The sequence below is a fragment of the Tamandua tetradactyla genome, chromosome 11, assembly GCF_023851605.1.
Source record: "Tamandua tetradactyla isolate mTamTet1 chromosome 11, mTamTet1.pri, whole genome shotgun sequence".
NCBI lineage: Eukaryota > Metazoa > Chordata > Mammalia > Pilosa > Myrmecophagidae > Tamandua > Tamandua tetradactyla.
In genome coordinates this window covers 7932509-7953030 of record NC_135337.1, presented here as the reverse complement: position 1 = coordinate 7953030, position 20522 = coordinate 7932509, and the positions used below count along the sequence as shown (strand labels likewise).

Below are 20522 nucleotides of genomic sequence, written 5' to 3'. Positions count from 1 at the left end.
GGGGTTTCAAAAAATGGCTAACAACAACAAAAATATCTGAATAAAATGACAAATGAAAAAAGTCATGTTTTGGTAAATATTTGCTTTGAGACTTATTTTAATAGCAAAAACATTCTACTTCATTGTTTAGTGGACAATGGAGGCTTCTTGGCTAGTATATGAAGGAACCCAATCAGTTAAGTAATAAATAGTAGTAATTTCTAAAATCATTTTTCAGGAGCCCTGTTACAAACTTCAGGGCATCCTGAAGCAGTCACTGAACCAAATGGACTTTGAACCCAGAACTGCATTCAAATCTCTGCACCCACTAAGGAGTATGTGATCTTAGGATAGTAATTCAACCAAACAAGTCTGTTTTATCACCTGTATTGTGGAGACAATTACCTTCTTACTATAGGCTGCAAGGATTAAATGAGATACCCTATAAAGTGCCTAGCTTACAGCAGTTCCTAATCAGAACCAAGGGATATCAATGTAAGACAGATACCCTCAATTAAAAAAATGATTCACAGAAACAAAAAAAAATCCATTATGTTATGTCGCTTAATATATTAATGACATCTGAAAAGTGTATACATGACCTTCCTTAACTAATACTGCCTGCACTTTCAAATACCTACATCACCATAATAAAAATTTAAGATTGACCTCTCACAAGTAGATATAAATCAATTTAAGCAGCAGAAGGCATAACTGCCACAAATAAATGTAATTTTTCTTCTTCCCAAACACCTGTGCATCTATTATGGATAGACTTTTCCCCTAGACATCTATGACCTTTCCTTTAGGGAAGAAAAGTCACAAGATTTTCTAAAATATTAGAAAATATTAGGGAACCTAAGGGGGCTGTAAAATAGTACCTAAAAACAAGTTCCAGGTATCTAGAATTCATTTTGATATTGTTTCTGAAACATCAGTAAAGGACAAATCAGACTTTGTTTATTAAAAAAATACTTTACAGAAAAAAAAACTATGCATTCCATTGTCCTATTTTACAAAGAAATAGCTTAACAATATAACACACTTAGACAGCTACAAAAAAAGCACTGTGTTAAAAGATTATTCACACAAATTTAGATTTAAGACTATTCATTAAAAACTTTTAAAACACTTGTTAATGTCAATAAACAAACTAAGGCCACACAACGCAAATAGTCCGCCAGGCAAATTATACATTTCATCTATATGCAAAGACCTCTTAGATAAATTAAAGCCACAGGAAAAAAAGTCTTAGCTGCCAGTCAAAATGGAGTTTAGTCACAGAAAACACTATTACATGAAAATTTACAACATGTGATAGTAGTAAATAAGTATTTCTTTAGAGAGAATTGAAAAGTGCTATATTAAGAGACAGTGGTCTCAACTACATGCACAAGTGGATCCTAAAAAATGTATGAAGAAAATGGAAGGTCATAATATTCATGGAGAGATACTTGCTTTTAAAACAACAAACTTTCAGGATGAGGATAGGTTCCTTAGGTGCAAAGTAAAAACATTTGTCTTGTGCATTTCCTCTACCTACACCTCATGACCAATAAATTCAGCTACAACCTGTTTAAAAGAAAAATTCTAGCACAAATGTGAACTTCTGATATGTGCTAGTAAAAGGTTCTTTTTATAAATCTGTTAACATTTGACAAAATAGATTTATTAGAGACACACAGACTCGATAATCTTAAAGGTATAAATGCAAATAAATTTTAATGGCAAATACAGATAAGATATAATGGGTTAATATTAATGATCAAGAATATATTCACTAAAGGTTTTCTTGGATTTTAGTCTTCTTTCTATATTAGCTTGCATGGGGAAAGGCAATGAGCAAACGTTTCCCCAGTCATTGTGAAGTGTGAACTTTATGACTATTAAGACTAATGCAGGACATCTTTACCTAGGGTGTAGTAAATAACTTTATCTAATAAGCTCCTTTTTCCCCCTACAAGAGCTTGTGATTTTAGTCAACTGTTGTTTCAAATATCTCTAAGTGGAAAGGGAAATTTTCAAATGTCTTTAATTAAAAATAAAGTATCAGCTAAATAAAGTCTTACTGAATAAGCTAATTAAAAGTACAATCAAGCCTAGAAGTTCATTTTGAAAGACTTAAAACTTTGGAGGGTAGAATATGTAGGTTTTAATCATTATTGCTTTATGAATTTGGGATATCTCTTTGAATCATAATCCTACCACTAGCATATTTTAGTAATTGCAGAATGGCTTCTGGGGCAGGGAGAAGGCATTTTTCATTTTAAATGGATACCATAAAATCATTCTAGTCACTAAGTAAGGAACATTCATGTATTGGGTCCTTTCCATAAGCACATTTTAAAAATACCCCTCTGCTAATAAAACACATAGCCACATTTTGCAAGCAATCTCAGAGTTGGCACAATCGATGATATACCAAAAAAGATCAGCTTAAATTTCAGTTACAACTTCACTGCCATTACTACTGTAACAAATCAGAAGACACCAGATTGCTCCATGCCTCACTCCACCAAACCAAATAATTTAATGATTTAGAAAAGTTGCAATCATTTGTATCACTAAACCAGGATACAGCTTTGAAAGCAATAAGAAACTCAAAACTGCTGCTTTTATATTCTTCAGTCTTTAAAGCATGCTATTAAAATCTAATATTCACAAAGGACATTCAGAGTTTCCAGATACATTACTAGCTAAATGTTTCTCTCTCCATTCTATTGCAGTTCTAACATACAATGAATTTATTAGTACATGATTTTAAATACTTTATACTCCTTTAATGTGTTTATATTGGAGGTGAGGGTAGAAAGCTTTATAAAATGAAAATGGGGATTTGCTTGTGATTGTAAGGTCTTTGCAGATCCGCTGGTTCCTGAGTGATTATACACAGTGCTGGCTGTCAGGAGACAGTCTCCTTGTTTATTAGCAATGACCAGCTTAGATGACAGATGGCATCTGCTGGATGGCAGGAGGGAGATGGGGAAGTCGGATCTTGGAAGACAAGAAAAATTAAAATAAAGAACTTTTTGCTTGAACAACCTTGCTCTTCATGATTATTTTAAAAAGCAAATGTTGCCTGAGAAGAATTTTACTTTGCACAGCCTGGTAAAGCTCTATGAAATTCTTCTGGACAGAAAAACAAAAAACAAGAAAAAACCCAAACCCATACACTTTGTAATTAACCCCCCCTCCAAAATAACAAAACAAAGAACACCCTCAAAGGCAGGTCCCTTAAACACTAGTCTTGATAAACTAGAATTTACCCTAGAATTAATCCCCAAGATTTAAAAACACCCCTGCAATAATCACATTACCTTTCATACCATTCTAATTACCTTATTTACAAAGATAACTAAAACCAGCATCACTTCCAATTCATAAATGGTTTACATTGAAATGTTTCTCTATTTGTCTTCATCCTTTGTAATAAAGAATACATACATATACATATATATAAGGAATAATACAGATTCTAACTAATCACTGCAGTATTTGCTGATGGTTACTTTTCTATCCGTTTACACAGTGACCTCTATACTTTGCTAATATGCATTTAACTACACAACAATATTGCACAAAGTAACATTTATATAAGATTTAACCTATTTCAGAATCTTTTAGAGAAAATTCATATTTGTAATTTTAAAAAATTCATATTTGATATTTCAAAAGATGCAGCTAAGTTTTTATGGTGACAGACATCATAAAGCAGCATCTTTTTTTTTTTTGCCTATGTTCATGTAAATGTTCCAAAATCTCACCCTCCAGGAAAAAGAAATCTCCAAATTGCACTATAACCAGGTAGATAACAAGAATCTGGTCTTAGGTGTGGGGAATACTCTTCCTTTATTAAACAAAAGGCCTACTGTATTATTAACTAAAAGAAAGTAAAATATGTATTGCATTAACATTCTAAAATAATAGAAAGACCACACTAGCTACATAAACAGTGCCTGTTTAAACAAAAAAGGTTCTTTTTTTAATACCTGGGCACTAAACATTAGGCTACCTAAAACTCTGGGATGAAGGCTAGTGCCATATTCCTTTTTAGAAAGTAGCAACACAGTGATAGTGAATAAACCCAGGTATTTACCAGTTAAAACTGTGAATTGGTATCTATCAATAGTAGATCTTTATTACAAAGAGGTTGATGCCAGGTAACAAGAATAGTTTTTCCTAAGTTTATGTTCAGAATATGGCAGCCTCATTAGAAATATTGATCTTATTCTTTAAGTTTAATACTAGTGATCAGTTTAGGAAGCAAAAGTATCCAAATGAAATGTGAGGATGCTAGGAAGCAGAGCAACAGAGTAGCATGTCAATATTATCTCTTCTACCCAAAATATCTCCTATAGTTACCTTGAATTCTAGAAGAGATTAATGAACCATGGATAATGAACGAACAAGGACTATTCATCTTCAGATTTTTTTTTTAATTGAAATATCCACTGGGCTTTAAATAACAGATATAAAAAAGACAGCTTGGATCAGAAAGTGCTATGCTTTCTCTTGTGTTAAGAAACTAGAGAATCACTGAATTTTTCTTAGAAACTATTTGTTCTTTGTGTTTGGAACTAAATAATTTACTTGCCCATATACAAAATGCAGGAACTATTTCCTGCAACTTATGCCATTTTTACTGTAGAAATTGAACCTGTGCCATAAAGACACAAGTACAAAGTCATAAATCTTATATTTCCTCATAAAAGTAGCAAATATGGCAAGAAACAAGGCAAGATAAAAGTAATGGAAGTGGGCAATTTATCAAGTAAGAATCTGTTATTCCAGATACTTCTCATTTTGATTTAAAGAAGAGATTGAATTGTTACCTCACACCTTAAAACAGAAAGTAGCAGCAGACCCACTATTACATACTGTACTAACGGGGATAAGATACAACTCTAAACTTTGCATAATCTGTGTAAAAAAGATATGCTTGACATTTGTGGAATGTCATTTCTCTTTATAGAATTATAGGCAAGATTTCTCCGATAAAACTTAACTTAAGCCAGTTATAAAACTATAACTTCACATCAAAATTTTAAAAAGTTAAAAAATGTGTTTGAATATGTACATATCACACAGGAGTGCTTGAATGTTCCTGCAGATTATGTTGCTGGTCGGATTCCAGTCTATTTTCCACCTTTAAATCTGGAATAGGCCGAGTCATCTGATTTTGCTGAAGGTTAAGTTCTGATGAAGGTGAGACGGACGATGAAGCAGTTGTCAAAAGCTGCATATCTGTACCTGTTTCTTCAGATTCAGTTTTTATTCTCACACACTGGGAGTCAACTTCTAATTCTTGCTTTCCAGTTAAACCACAGTCCATGTTAGAATTGCTTTCTATGTTTTGAGTGGCTTCCACAATAGGGTGGTACTGTTTAAGCCTTATATGCCAGGCTAAGCTGCACACTGCTGACACTGTTTTGAACTGATGAATGACATTTCTAGGGATGAAGTAGATATCATTGTCGCATAGTTGAATTCTAGCATAACGGATGCCTTCCCGTCTCATTTGGTTTAGTTTAGCTTCATCCACCCACTGAACACACTGAAGAGAGGGAAAAAGTTGCATGGGACTTAAAATGTGTAATAATTTAGTCAAATAAAATATTATAATTAGCACAGGAAAACAGTGGTGCCAAAGTATTTTATAATGACAATCAAATTAAAGTATATTAAATGGAATACAACTTCCTAAAATTCCCTGTAACCTCAATTTCCCCATATTTTATTCCTTGTCTAGTTACAAAAGGCAAGTTAAAAGAATAACCCACCAAATCATTTAAATAAGTATTTCAAAGCACAGCTAAATATCAATATTCTTTGCCACACATAAGTGCAACATTTTATCATCTTTGATGCCCATCAACCTTTTGCAGGTGAGGGCGTATGATGCAATGGGATTAACAACTGAGACTGATCATGGCCAAAACTGACCAGTCTGGGCTGTTTGACCAACACAGGCCCACCTGTTAACCCAAAAATTGAAACTATTTCAGTCATTCTGCTTGGGAAGCTCTGCTTTAAATGATTTGTGACACCCCACAACACAGCCTTTATTAGTAATAAAATTAAATTCATTATCTCAATGTATCCAACTTTACAAATGATACTTATCTCCAATATCTCATTACAATGATAATAAAAAATAAAAGTTATTACCTGGGAAACTGGAGGCTCATGAAGGTCTAACTGAAGTCTCTGTACAACATCAGTAAAATCTTCGGCATGAAAACAAATCACATCTTTGGTTATGCGAGGTTGGTCACTCCTAAGATTAACAAAATTTTAGTTTTAGGAATAAACATCTCACAATAGGAAATGATGACAAATTTCAATCTTCCTTTTCCTAGAAATGCTACTACTAGTATGGGAATAGATGCATAGGTCCAAAGGACTTATGTATACATTTGCTTCTTAAGCCAATTCTTTAAAAAGTAAACACAAATAAAGCTGTTAGAAGGGGGAAAAAGCATAACACTAAAAATTAGGTTAGTTGTAGCAAAATTAAAGAAAACAACAATGGCTAAAACAAATAGCTTTATTCTAAAACTAGTTGAATTTGCAGTCATTCCACCTCTGTGCCCTACCATCTCCACACCACTCTATAATGTCATCATCAGGTTAGAATGCAGTGGAGCAAACATATTTCAGCCACATAAATATCACAACTTTCAATTTTCAAAGTAGAGGGAAGGAAAATAAATGATCTTAAACTTCCTGTCAAGTTGTGATTGAACTATACATCTAAAAAAGGTCAGATCAAATTCTTTTGTAATAACAGAAGGTCCCTGAAATCATAAATATAAAAACCAAGGCAAAATAGAGTTTTTAAGTAAGTTAACCTCTGTATTCTGAGCTATATTAAACTTAGGCCCCACTTTTAATATTGAGTCAACATTTTCTCAGACAATGTTAACTAACCTTGCAGTTCAGTTCCATTACTTACCATTCACCAAACTGCACAGCTTTCAAAACCCCAACAGCAGCCGTACTCTGCCAGTCAAACCCCTGACCTACATGATCAGCATGCGCTCTTGTCCTGTCTTCAAAAAGGACTTCACGGGGTTCACTGGTCCGAGGTAGGTACTGGAGATTTTTTATTTCATTCATTGATCTAGAGATGATTTGGTTGTGAAACAAAAGGAAAGCAAGAAAAAAGAAGCCAAATATTTACATATACATTTAATTTACATATAAAATACATGCATTTTTAATAGCAGTAAGGTGAAAAAGTCTGCTAAAATATAACATTTAAGAGTTCTATAAAGGATTCGCTGATTTTGATCATTGGCATTTAACACTATATTATACCTTAATGTGATTACCAACCTCTTCCTACAGGTCATGTTAAAGTAGAAGCTATGTCTTTGATAAAACGCAAATGTAGTATTTGAATATATAAAATGTAGTTGTCTAGCAACAGAAAATACAATTCAAAGTATAAGGCTGAATGTTTCTTTACCCTCAGTCATCCTCATTTCCAACTCTCAAAACATTTTACTAGACCTCTCGTTCAAGAGGCAAACTGAGCAGCCACATGGTCTTCTTCCACATTAAAATAAAAGTAAAGGCTTCAAACTAAAATGCTAGGGGGGAAGGGGAATGGATAAAGGTAGAGATGAAGTGGCCGTGAATTGATAACTATTGATACTGGGTGATGAGTACATGGAGGCTTACTATATTATTCTGTCTTCTTTACTGTGTGCTCAAAAAAAATTCTAAATAAGACAATATAAATGCTATATTAAAGGAATGAATAAGAAGCCACAAAAAAAAAAAGGAAATGAAATAGTGAATGAGCAATATCAACAAATTTCTGGAAGATGGAAAATGATTACAAATGTCTTATACTAATAACATTTAGAAAGCTACAAGTTTCAAGTACACAAGAAGGGAATTGTAGCCAAAGAAGCAGCAGGCATACCCAACAGATCTAGGAGAAACCTAAGACTTAAAGAAGCCAGGTGTAATGAGGATAATGGACAGAAATGAAGCGAGGCTGAGAACAGGAGAATAAAGGGGAATTCTGCAAATGAACCCAGGACCCTCTGGTAGACTACAGGTAGAAATGTGGACACTCAGGTATTTACTCCATGGAGTAGACCACAGGTTGCATCCACTCCTCCTCTTCTGTCCCTGACAGAACCTAATTTTGATTAGGTATCTATTCCGACCCCATAGGTGACCTTGTTCACAAGCTCCAGAAACAGATGTTGATTGAATCCGGGAAAATTGTGGTAAGCTTATTGTCAGTCAGTGACTGATTGAATGGGCATGATCTAATTCTGGCTAATAATATGAAAGGATATCTGCTAAGAAGACTTCTGGAAAGTTTCCTAGCTCCTAAGAAAGAAGTAAGAAAAGATAGTCTCTTCTTCTGGATATAACCAGATCCAGATATGATGCCTAGAACTGCTTTAATCATCCAGCAATGATAAAGGGAGGCAGTGTGAGTATAAAGCCCAGGCAAAGAGAGCATAGGGAAGGAAAGGACCTAGCTCCTTGATGGCATCACTGAGCCACCATCCTGTATAGTACCTGGTGCCAAATGACTCTGAATTTCTTGATAGATAGGATAAGACATCTTACTGGGTGAATCACTTTGAGTCAAGTGAATCACTTATCGTGAAAGCATCCCAACTTATAAACTTCAGTCAAAAGAACTCTATGTTCTCCTCTTGAACAAACTCAAAATCTGCCATTCGAACAGAATTAGCATAATCCTCTGGCATCTGGCCATGACCCTTAATGTCTAGTTTTATGCCTGTTCACTCAGAAGTGAAACATGCCTGTTGACAACCCCACCCACATAAAAGCAGAACTCCCGGTAAGCCCAATGCTTTATTCCTAAATATGAATAGGATATTCAAAAATCACCATATATTTAAACAAAGTATGTGACAGCCTGGCAGAAAAAGAACAAAATAAGCATTGCTATCTGGAGAATTTCTGATATTCTCACAAGCAGTGGGGACAACCAAATCAACAGGCTGAGTCCTTGATCTTGGGGTTTGCTTCTATGAAACTTATTCCTGCAAAGGATAAGCTAGTCTACTTAAAAGTACGCCTGGGTGGGCCACGGTGGCTCAGGAGGCAGAGTTCTCATCTGCCATGTTGAATAGCTGGGTTCGATTCCCAGTGCCTGCCCATGCAAAAAAAAGAAAATAAAAAAATAGGCTTAAGAGACACTCCCAGAGACCCTCTTTTGTTGCTCAGATGTGGGCTATCTCTCTCTCAGCTGACAAGGTAAGCAAACTCACTGCTCCCTCCCCTCCCTCTATGTGGGACATGACTCCCAGGGGAGTAAACCTCCCTGGCAAAGTAGGACAGAAATTCTAGGATGAGCTGGGACTTGGCATCAAGAGACAGAGAGAACCTTCTCGACCAAAAGGGGGAAGAGAGAAATGAGACAAAATAAAGTGTCAGTGACTGAGATATTTCAAACTGAGTCGAGAGGTTATCCTGGAGGTTATTTTTATGCATTACATAGAAATACCCCTTTTAGTTTATAGTGTATTAGAATGGCTAGAGGGAAGCGCCTGAAACGGTAGAGCTGTTCCAATAACCATGTGTGGTAGTTAGATTCAGTTGTCAACTTGGCCAGGTGAAAGCACCTAGTTCTGTTGCTGTGAACATGAGCCAATGGTAGGTGAATCTCATCTGTTGCTAATTACATCCGCAGTCGGCTAGGAGGTGTGTCTGCTGCAATGAGTGACGTTTAACTTAACTGGCTTGTGCTTAAATGAGAGAACGCAATGTAGCACAGTCTAGCAGCTTGGCATTCCTCATCTCAGCACTTGCAGCTCAGCCCGGGCCCTTGGAGATGGAGAAAGAAATCACCCCGGGGAAAGTTGTTGGAACCCAGGGGCCTGGAGAGAAGACCAGCAGAGACCATCCTGTGCCTTCCACGTAAGAAAGAACCTCAGTGGAAAGTTAGCTGCCTTTCCTCTGAAGAACCAACAAAATAAATCCCCTTTTATTAAAAGCCAATCCGTCTCTGTTGTGTTGCATTCCGGCAGCTAGCAAACTAGAACACCATGTTTCTTAAAGATGATTATATAATGCAACAACTTTTGCAATGTGACTGTGATTGCGAAAATCTTGTGTCTGATGTTCCTTTTATCTACAGTATGGACAGATGAGTAAAAAATATTGATGAGAAATAAACAAATAATAGGGGGAAACAAAGGTTAAAATAAATTGAGTAGACAAACACAAGTGGTCAATGTAAGGGAAGGGTAAGGGGTATGGCATATATGAGTTTTTTCTTTTTTCTTTTTTTTTGCTGTAGAGATGCAAATGTTCAAAAAATGATCATGATGATGAATACACAACTATGTGACAATATTGTGAGCCACTGACTGCAACCATGTCAATGTTTATATGTTAAGAAAGTTTATATGTTTGTTGTTTACAATAAAATAAAAAAAAATAAAAAAAAAAGTAGGCCTAAGAGTCACCCCCAGAGAACCTCTTTTGTGGCTCAAATGTGGCCTCTCTCTCTCTAAGCCAACTCGGCAGGTGAACTCACTGCCTTCCTCTACTACATCGGGCATGACTAGGGGTATAAATCTCCCCGGTAACGTGGGTCAGAAACCCCAGGATGAGCCAGGACTTAGCATCATGGGATTGAGAAAGCCTTCTTGACCAAAAGGAGGAAGAGAGATATGAGACAAAATAGTGGCTGAGGGATTTCAAACAGAGTTGAGAAGCTATACTGGAGGTTGCACTTTATATAGCTATCCCTTTTTAGTTTATGGTATATTGGAGTGGCTGGAGGGAAGTACCTGAAACTGTTACACTGTGTTCCAGTAGCCTTGATCCTTAAAGATGATTGTATAAAGATATAACTTTTATAATGCAACTGTGATTGTGAAAACCTTGTGTCTGATCCTCCTTTTATCCAGGGTATGGCAGATGATTAAAACATATGGATAAAGATATAAATAAATAATAGGGGGAAAGGGTAAAATAAATTAGGTAGATGGAAATACTAGTGTCAATGAGAGGGAGGGCTAAGGCGTATGGTATGTATGAGTTTTTACTTTTTTAAATTTCTTTTTCTAGAGTGATGCAAATGTTGTAAAAATTGATCATGGTGATGAATACAAAACTATGTGATGATATTGTGAGCCACTGATTATACACCAATGCATGGAATGTATGTGTGTGACAATTTCTCAATTAAAATAATAAAATAAAATATAAACATTTCTGAAATATAAAATTTCAAAAGAGGAGAAGAAAAAAGCCAAATAAATTCCCAGAATCAAAGGCAAAAAGGCAAGTAACTGGAAATATGAGAACAATCAAACTAGGAGGTCTACTGTCTAATGAACAGTAGATTCCAAAAGAAATAACAAATAAAATGGAGGAGAAATTATCAAAGCAATTAAACAAGAAAAATTCCCATAAATGAAAGGAAACATGATCAAACAGGGATGATTAAAAACATAAGAATGAAATGCCCAAAACTAGACACATTATGTGAAATTTCAGAATACTGATGATAAATAGATGTTCTAAGCTTTTGGAGAGGGAAAAAAGTAGGTCACCAACAAAAGAACAAACATTACACTGGCATTAAGATTTTTCAAACAATAACAGACACCAGAAGACAATGAGTAATGCCAAAAATTCTGAGGGAAATACAACCTCTGGACTCTAACTAAACTACCAATCACATAAATGACAGAAAAAGAAATTTTCAGACATATGACTCAGATTACTTGAGTATGTGCTTAAGCAAGAGAAGGAAATTAACTCAGGAAATCAAAAACTGCAAGTTAATGCAGAAAAACATTAAATCAAGGTTCTGAAGTGTTAACAGTGGAAAATGGCATCCACATCGAAGCAGAACACAAAGCTTCAAAAAATCTCCAGGTAAAAACATGATTTGATAGAGCAGATAATATGATTAAAAATCTGGAAAAACTTGAAAATATGGCAAAAGCACAGAATGAAAGAGGAAAAGGTCACTATCAGCATCCTTGAAACAAAAAGAGGCCATATAAGAAAGCCACAGTAAAACAGATGATGAAGTAGTATTATCCTAGAAGAAAGCATATCTTAAGATACAAGAATGAATGAGAAGATAGATGATAGTGGGGATATGGTCAAAAAAGTGTACCTATCCCTAAAAAAGGGTAATCAGAAGCTATAGGGAAAACAGAATAATTTTTTTAAAGTATGAGCCAAATATGAAACAAACTAAAATGTGGTCTGATTTTGATCATGTGACATGATACTGGTGAAATATCAGAAAGATCCTTTTGCATATTCTTCAAGTGGTAACATAACATTGGAATGTTAGAACAGTAATTTTGGCTGACTATTTGGGTCTGCAGTAAACTTACCTATCTACAATATTATAAATGCCACATATTCGCTTTCAAATTTTAGAATCCACTTACCAACAAAGCATGTAAAAGCAAATTATGATTTTAAAACAGAATATGAATTAACCTCAACATTGTACAAGAAGAGCTGGCAGATGGTATAAGGGGGAAGAAGGTAAAGTAGGGGTGTCATTTCTTTACCTTAAAACTGGGGAGTCACGAAGTACTTTCCATAGTTAATAAAACAAGAAAAAATTAAGTTACATTACCAAATGTTACTAAGGTAACAAAAAAAACTAAAAGTGATTAACTATTTTGGGAATAGTTCACCTATTTTCATGAAGAAAGCAATCCTCATGCTAAGAAATCAAAACATTGTCAAAGCCTTAAAAAAATGCATTAAAATCAGAAATGGGTGAGATTTCTCATTATAAGCCCTACCATACTATTTGATTTTTTAAAAATCCCTATGCAATTTTAGGGAAATGCAAATCTAAGCCACAATGAGGTATCATCTGACACCCACGAGAATGGCCATTATCAAAAAAACAGAAAACAGGTGCTGGAGAGGATGTGGAGAAAGAGGCACATTTATCCACTGTTGGTGGGAATGTAAAATGGTACAATCGTTCTAGAAGGCAGTTTGGTGGTTACTCAGGAAGGTAAGTACAGAGTTGCCAAATGATCCAGCAATCCCATTACTAGGTATATATTCAGAGGAACTGAAGGTAAGGACACAAATAGACATTTACACGTCAATGTTTATAGCAGCATTATTTACAATTGCCAAGAAATGTAAACAGCCTAAATGTCCATCAACAAATGAGTGGCTAAACAAGCTGTGATATATATATATGATAGAACATTACACAGCTGTAAGACAGAAAAAAGTCATGAAGCAGTAACAATGTGGATGAACCTTGTGGACATTATGCTAAATGAAATTAGCCAGAAACAAATGGACAAATACTGCATGGTCTCACTAAAATGAATTAACATTAATGAGCAAACTTTGAGAACTGAAGTTAAGAACACAGGTTATCAGGAGATAGAAACAGGGTAGAGATCGTGCAATTGGAGGTGAAGGAATACAGATTGTGCAACAGGACTGACTGTAAAAAATTCAGAAATAGATAGCACAATATTACCTGATTGGAACACAATACAATAAGTAGTGAATGTGAGTATGATTGAGGGAAAAGGGCTGGAGGCATGTATGAAACTAGAAGGAAAGATAGAGGATAAAGACTGACATGGTATAATTTAGGAATGCCTACAGTGGACAATGATAGTGATTAAATGTACAAATAAAAAACATTTCTGAATGAGAACAAATGAATGTTAACATTGTAAGGTGTTGAAAGTGGATGGCATACAGGAAAAAGTAAACAAATAATGCAAGCTAGGGTCTATAGTCAATAGTAGCATTGTAATATGCTTCCACTGAATGTAACAAAGGTATTATGCCAAAACTAAATGTCAACAAGTAGGGAGAATGGAAAAGGGGTATGGATTCTTTGTGGAAGAAAAGAAAATGTCTTCATATAGATTATAGTGGTGAAGGCATGTCTATTTACTTAGGTTAGATTGCATGATGTGCAAATAAAACTGCTTAAAAATGAACAAAGAGCAACAGGTGCTAGAGGAAAAAATCCCTACTGTTAGTAGGGAAATTGAGAGGTGTAGTCCCTTGGAGGGCAGGGTGGTAGTTCCACAGGAGGCTAGGGTTGGGTTTGCCATATGATCCTGAAACCCCATTGCTCAGTATATACCTAGAGGAACTGAGTGTGGGGACATGAATGGACATTAGCACACTGGTGTTTATGGGAGAAGTGCTCTCAATTTACAATGTATGGAGGTGGGTACAAAGGATACAAAGACTGAGGGAAGGAAGGGGGAACTATGGTGTATACATAAACAGACTACTGAGTGCCCAGTCAAGAAGGAATGAAGTTATAAAGCATGCAACTAGGTGAATGAACCTTAAGGACTGCATGTTGAATGACATGTCATAAACGAAAAGATAAATATTATCATGCCTCACTCATATGGACTAACTATAATATGAAAACTTGGTGAATTGAATCAAGAGTACGGGTTGTTAGATTGGGGCTTATTGTAAAGGGTCCTAGATTGCAAGCTTAACATATAGCAGTCACATCTATTCTGGAGTTGTAATTATTGTTTCTAAATTCTGAGATACTGAGCTCTTTGTATATAACCTGGTCATTCCCAGAGACTTCAGGTATTTATGTGACATTTGAGACTCAGAGTTAAAGCTTTGAAGCTATGAAAGTCAGTAGTACCCCAAATAGGAGCTGTTTAAAAAGTTGAAAAAGTGGTCAGACTTCCACTAGAGATATGAATGAAGCTGAACTGGATAGGGTTAAGGTATATCAGAATACAGGGTAAAGGATGATATCGTCCATATTTAAAAACTTTAACTTCTGTATGAGACCAAAGGGAGAGATGTTTATTTGGAGCAAAGTTTATATCCTGGGTAGTGCATTACCTAATTAAACTTGTATGGTCAGTTTAGTTGCACACCATAAGCACATGAAATCTTGAATGGTTTGTCCAGGTTAGTGTGATGCCCCAATATATCCCAGAGTAATTTGGGCAGTTAATAAAGAAATATTTGCAAAGTCCCCTTGGGGAACTGGGGAGAAAAGAAGAAATATTCAGCTTCCCCGTTTGGAGAATTTCTGCTATTCTCATAAGCAGTGGAGACAACCAAATCAATAGGCTGCGTCCTCCATCTTGGGGTTCACCTCTGTGAAACTTACTCCTGCAAAGGATAGGCTAAGCCTACTTAAAAGTAGGCCTCAGAGTCACCCCCAGAGAACCTCCTTTGTTGCTCAGATGTGGTCTCTTCCTCTAAGCCAACTCAGCAGTTGAACTCCCTGCCCTCCTCTACTACGTGGGACATGACTCCCAGGGAGGTAAATCTTCCTGGCAAGGTGGGACAGAAATCCCAGAATGAGCTGGGATCCAGCATCATGGGAATGAGAAAGCCTTGATCATAAGGGGAAAGAGAGAAGTGAGGCTAAATAAAGTTGCAGTGGCTAAGAGATTTCAAGCAGAGGTGAGAGGTTATCCTGGAGGTTATTCTTAGATATTATATAGATATCCCTTCTCAGTTTACGGTATATTGGAGTGGCTGGAGGGAAGTACCTGAAACTGCTGAGCTCTGATCCAGTAGCCTTGATTCTTGAAGACAATTGTATAATGATAAAGCTTTTACAGCTTAACTGTGTATTTGTGAAACCTTGTATCTAATGTTCCTTTTACCCAGGGTATGGACAGATGAGTAAAAAAATATGGATTAAAAATAAACAAACAATAGGTAGAATAATGGGTAAAATAAATTGGGTAGATTGAAATAATAGTGGTCAATGAGAGGGAGGGGTAAGGAATATGGGATGTATAAGTTTTTTCTCTTTTCTTTTTATTTCTTTTTCTGGAGTGATACAAATGTTCTAAAAATTATCATGGTGATGAATATACAATTACGTGATGATATTGTGAGCCACTGACTGTATACCATGTATGGACTATATGTGTATGAAGATTTGTCAATAAAAATATTACAAAAAGGCTCATAGAACTATACACCTAGAAAGGGTTAATTTTACTGTATTACATTATACCTCAATAAATCTGACTTTAAAAAAACAATCCCTATGCATGTATTACTTGAATTTAAAACATCAGAGAGTACATAAATCCAAAGATCATCTTTATTAGTAGCATCCCTGTTAAACGGACAGCTTCTCACACTGAATCTACCATTTTCAGCACAAAGAAGTACTCATACAAACAGGTGACACTGGTGTTTAAATTCTGATTCATTCATCAAAACCCTACTGAAAATATTTCACTCTAATTCAAAGTACTTTTGGATGCCTCACTTAAGAATACTTATACCAACAGAAATAAAACTGGATGGCACCTTAGATCAATGGAGAAATAAGAGATTATTAAATAAATGATGTTGGTATGGCTGGCTAACTATTTAGGAAAATGTTTAATTGTTCCCTCTATACTGAAACCAATTCCAGATTGATTAAATATGTAAATAGAGAAATCACAGAAGAATTAGGAGAAAATGGAGATAAATATTCTATAACCCTGAAAAGGGGAAGGCTTTTTCTAAGCCCACTACTGAAGGAGAAACCTCAGAGGTAAGACTGATAGATCTGGGTTTGGGGGGGCTGATTTATAGGTGATTTGCTGATTTCTCATTTCTGAGGTATAAATACTCCCAACTACAGTCAATTTCAAGCTACCAATGTGACACCACTCAAGGCAGAATTGGCAAGTGATGCTAATAATGGCTCCTGTAAGCCAGTACAAGCGACTCCAGCACACCATAAATACTGTCATGTTCATCAAAATACCGGTTTTAATGAAAAATTTGAAACAATTTATACTAATAAAGAATTGATAAATATATCTTGATACTATAAAGTGAAAACTACATAGTCATTTAGAAATTACATGGCTCTGTCTTGATACAATACAAATTCAAGGGAGGAACAAAAGCTCTAAAATAAAGATAATGTAAAGAATGAGCTTCTTTATACACAAAGAAAATTTATGAGAAACTTTATTATGAAATTCAGATTTTATAAACTAAAAGTTGAAAGGTTAATGTGCCTAAATAGGTGGACTTATGGCATGGGAGAGTGATTGTTGTGGATTGTTGTCTTTATTCTACTCTTGTACTATCTGATTTTTTAAAGTTTATAATAATCAGGAAATAAACAATGGTAATTTCTTTTCTGGAAAGATTATAGAATAAAAATGCATATAACAGGGAGGTGCAACAGTGGCTCACTGGCAGAATTCTCACCTGCCATGCCAAAGGACCTGGGTTCAATTCCCAGAGGCTGTTCATGACAAAAAAGAAAGAAAGAAAAGAAGAAAGAAAGAAAGAAAGAAAGGCATGTAACAGTACCTAAAAGAATTAAGTAGAATATCAAGATTCATCATCATATACAAAACTGCAGTTCAAGTAACGCACAGAAATTCTGATTAACTGCCACATTTTATCATGCCAATATCTTCCATTCATATAGAGGTTTTACAATGGATTTTCATGTATTATATTAAATAAACCTAAAGTTATTCCAGCTCTTAGCTAAAGTATAATTTTCCTATAGGCTTTAAGGTAAGGTCTTGACTAACTCTTTAAAACTCAGTTCTAGGAATGAATTTTGAGTTGCTATTTTTATAGTCTAAGCAAATGGAAATAATTTTTTGTCTCATTAAATAAGATTTTAAATTATATAAGAGTAGTCGGTCTAACATTTGTTTTAAAGTATATAAAACGCAAATTTTGTTAGCACGATAGGAATTACTAAAGCTTTGCACTATAGGGGAATACACTGTTGGTTTCATTCAGTAAACACTAGTCACCTATGTATCAAGGGGACAGAAATGAATAAAATAGTTTCTATCCTCCTCAAGGAGCCCAAAATCTGGTAGAAAATGAAAACACATAAACAGATGATAAATGAACAGAATGTTATAGGAGCACAGAAAGGAACAGAGAAGGGAACAAAAAAGGCTTCACAAAAGAGGTGACATCCAAGTTAAATTTTGAAAATTTATTATTTGCCAGGTGGAGAAGAAGATGGGGGGAGGGACACCATTCTAAGTAAAAGGAACAATGCAAAAGCACAGAATTTGGTAAGACCAGGCTGTGAGAAACTGAATTCTGTGTGGCTGGAGTGGACTAGAAACAGATACATCTACAAGAGTTAAAAGATCCCTGTAGACTGTACTAAGGAGTTTGGTCTTTTATCTTGCAGACAGTTAAGACCCAGGTTTTTAGCAAAAACTTAAATGTTTTTTAGGAGGATGACTGAGGAATGTGTAAGGAACTAGAAGACTTACTTAAGGGAGCTCTTCAAATAATCCAGACAAATGATTTTCAAACTGTGCTTGGGTCTCAACAGTTTTTATAAACTACCAATAAAAAAGTGCTTTTGCTCATTTAAAAAGAATAAATGTTTACCGTCGTCTTTTGAAGGGTGACTTTGGCATATCTGCTGTAGGGATCATCTGCTCTCCTGGCCTTACCCACATTATAGGCCCATCATCACTCTGGGACCTACACTGGAGTCGGAGGCTGGAAAGTGTACCCCAGGGCAAAGTCATCTAGAAATCAGATGAATGAAAAAAATTATTTTTTTTAACTGTTTACAAGTTACCTTGACCCCCACATACAAAAAATGTTCTAGGAAGCTTTGTGTGTGCATAAAGAAATATATGCTCTATTATACAGTGATTTATTGAGGTTAAATGTCTCCTATCAATAAGTTTCTACACATTTCTATTTAAAATGCCGGACAAAATTTTAAAAGGCAAGGTTAATTTTAACATTCTTTAATAGCAACAAGCTCTCTTAAATAATGATCAGAACTTTAATAATCTGAATTAACACTTACTTTCAGAAATGGTGATTCTTCTAACATATCAAGGAACTCTGGGAAATAATCACCAACTTCTTCATCTACGGCTCCAACAAGACTTATCTGCCGCATAGGACCTGCTCGGTAGGTGCCACAACAGTATGTCCTGTTGACCTAAGAAAAAAAGAAATAGTAGGGAAAAAAGGACTGAAGTACAATGTAATATAATTAAAGAATTAAAATAGGATATTGTTTCCAATGTTGATATTTCTTTTACATACTAAGAACCCAATGGTGAGCACCTTGGATAAAGTCAATAGTTACAGGGAGGTTCCCAAGCACACTGACAAATTCACTGATACAACATGTGCCACAAACAGAAATTTCAGTAAGTAACTTAGCCTACAGTCCTAACATCTCAAACAAATTCTGAAGACTTTAAGATGTACTTAAATTTTTCTGATGTTTTTTTAATTTTGCCAACACTTTAAGGCGATCTTTACTTAGGAAAAAAAAATTGAGTAAACAGTGGAATTTGCAGAGCAGGGGTAGGTGAGCAAAAAACTACGGTCAAATTAATCTTCCATATTCTGTCACTCTCTAACTTGAAAACTGTCACATCAGGCCAGATACCAGGTTGATATACTTAAAGGCTATCAATCCACGGGACACACAGTCAAAACCAATCTCCCATTAGTTTCATGAAAGATCTTCCACCCTAGACAGGCCGATCTTTTCTCTACCCAACTTATGCCAAAGTTATTTCTACCTCCAATAACTTTTCTCTTGAAGCCACCCTACTTAGAATGTCCCCTTTTCTGTCAATCTAAATTTTATCCATCTTTAAAAGATTAATTCAAGACTTGTTTTCTTCCAGAAGCCTTCCATGATCTTTCCCTATTCTGAAGTCTAACGTTACCAACAAGCACACACATTCATCTATGAATTTAGGGCATAGCCTATAAAATTTTGCAGCTCCTCTTATCTAGCATTCAAATGGAATCTACCAATTGATTCTATACAAGGTGATATATTATTCCTCTAGTCATTTCATTTGTTATTTTATACTCCTACTTCCATTTTAGAATGAATGTTTTTCAAGGGCAGTATTTACAAGTTACATGGCATGCTAGTTTTGAAATTATGCAACTCTTAATGCATCATTAATTTGAAGAAAAATTTTAAATTTTGCAAAGCGAGACTGAATGAACATTTATTATATTGCTCCAAGTTTACCTAATTCAAATACCAATAAATTCAATGGCACTGAACTTAAAATGCAAACACCAAAAGCTGTGGTGATAGATGTTGGCTATAATAGCATAATATTATAAATGTAATTAATACAACTGAATTATAGATTTGAAAGGAATTATAATAGGAAATTTTTAGTTGTATGTATGTTACAACAATAAAAGTTGTTAAAAATATAAGTACCTAGAATAGTTACATGTGATATGAATAAATATAAAACATCCTTTCCCAATTAGAAAGAGAAAAAGGGAGAGGGAGAGAATAAGAGCAGGAAAAAAGGAGGATGAGCTATGACATGAAAGATAACACACTTTGATGACCTCATGTTTTAGATTCCTAACTGCTAAAAGAAATACCATACAATGGGATGGTTTAAACAATGGGAAATTATTGGCTCATGTTTCAGAGGCTTTATTTCCTCCAGGGGTAGAGATCTGTGACTGGCAATCTTTGGCTTTTCTGTCACATGGCAATACACATGGAAGCGTCTTTTCCTTTCTCCTCTAGGTTCCATGGTTTCTTG

The 20522-nt window shown here is 35.2% G+C and overlaps 1 protein-coding gene across 1 annotated transcript in view; it reads right to left on the bottom strand.

Annotated features, from left to right (window-relative positions):
* Positions 1–917: 917 nt before the first annotated feature.
* Positions 918–20522, bottom strand: part of RSBN1 (round spermatid basic protein 1) — a 43472-nt gene continuing 23867 nt past the window's right edge. The window contains exons 3-7 of the mRNA XM_077119827.1: positions 18782–18919; positions 18349–18491; positions 6935–7102; positions 6148–6256; positions 918–5533 (exon numbers count right to left, since the gene is read on the bottom strand). Coding sequence (XP_076975942.1) covers positions 5060–5533; positions 6148–6256; positions 6935–7102; positions 18349–18491; positions 18782–18919 — 1032 coding nt within the window. The 3' untranslated portion in view covers positions 918–5059. The remainder of the gene's footprint in view (positions 5534–6147; positions 6257–6934; positions 7103–18348; positions 18492–18781; positions 18920–20522) is intronic.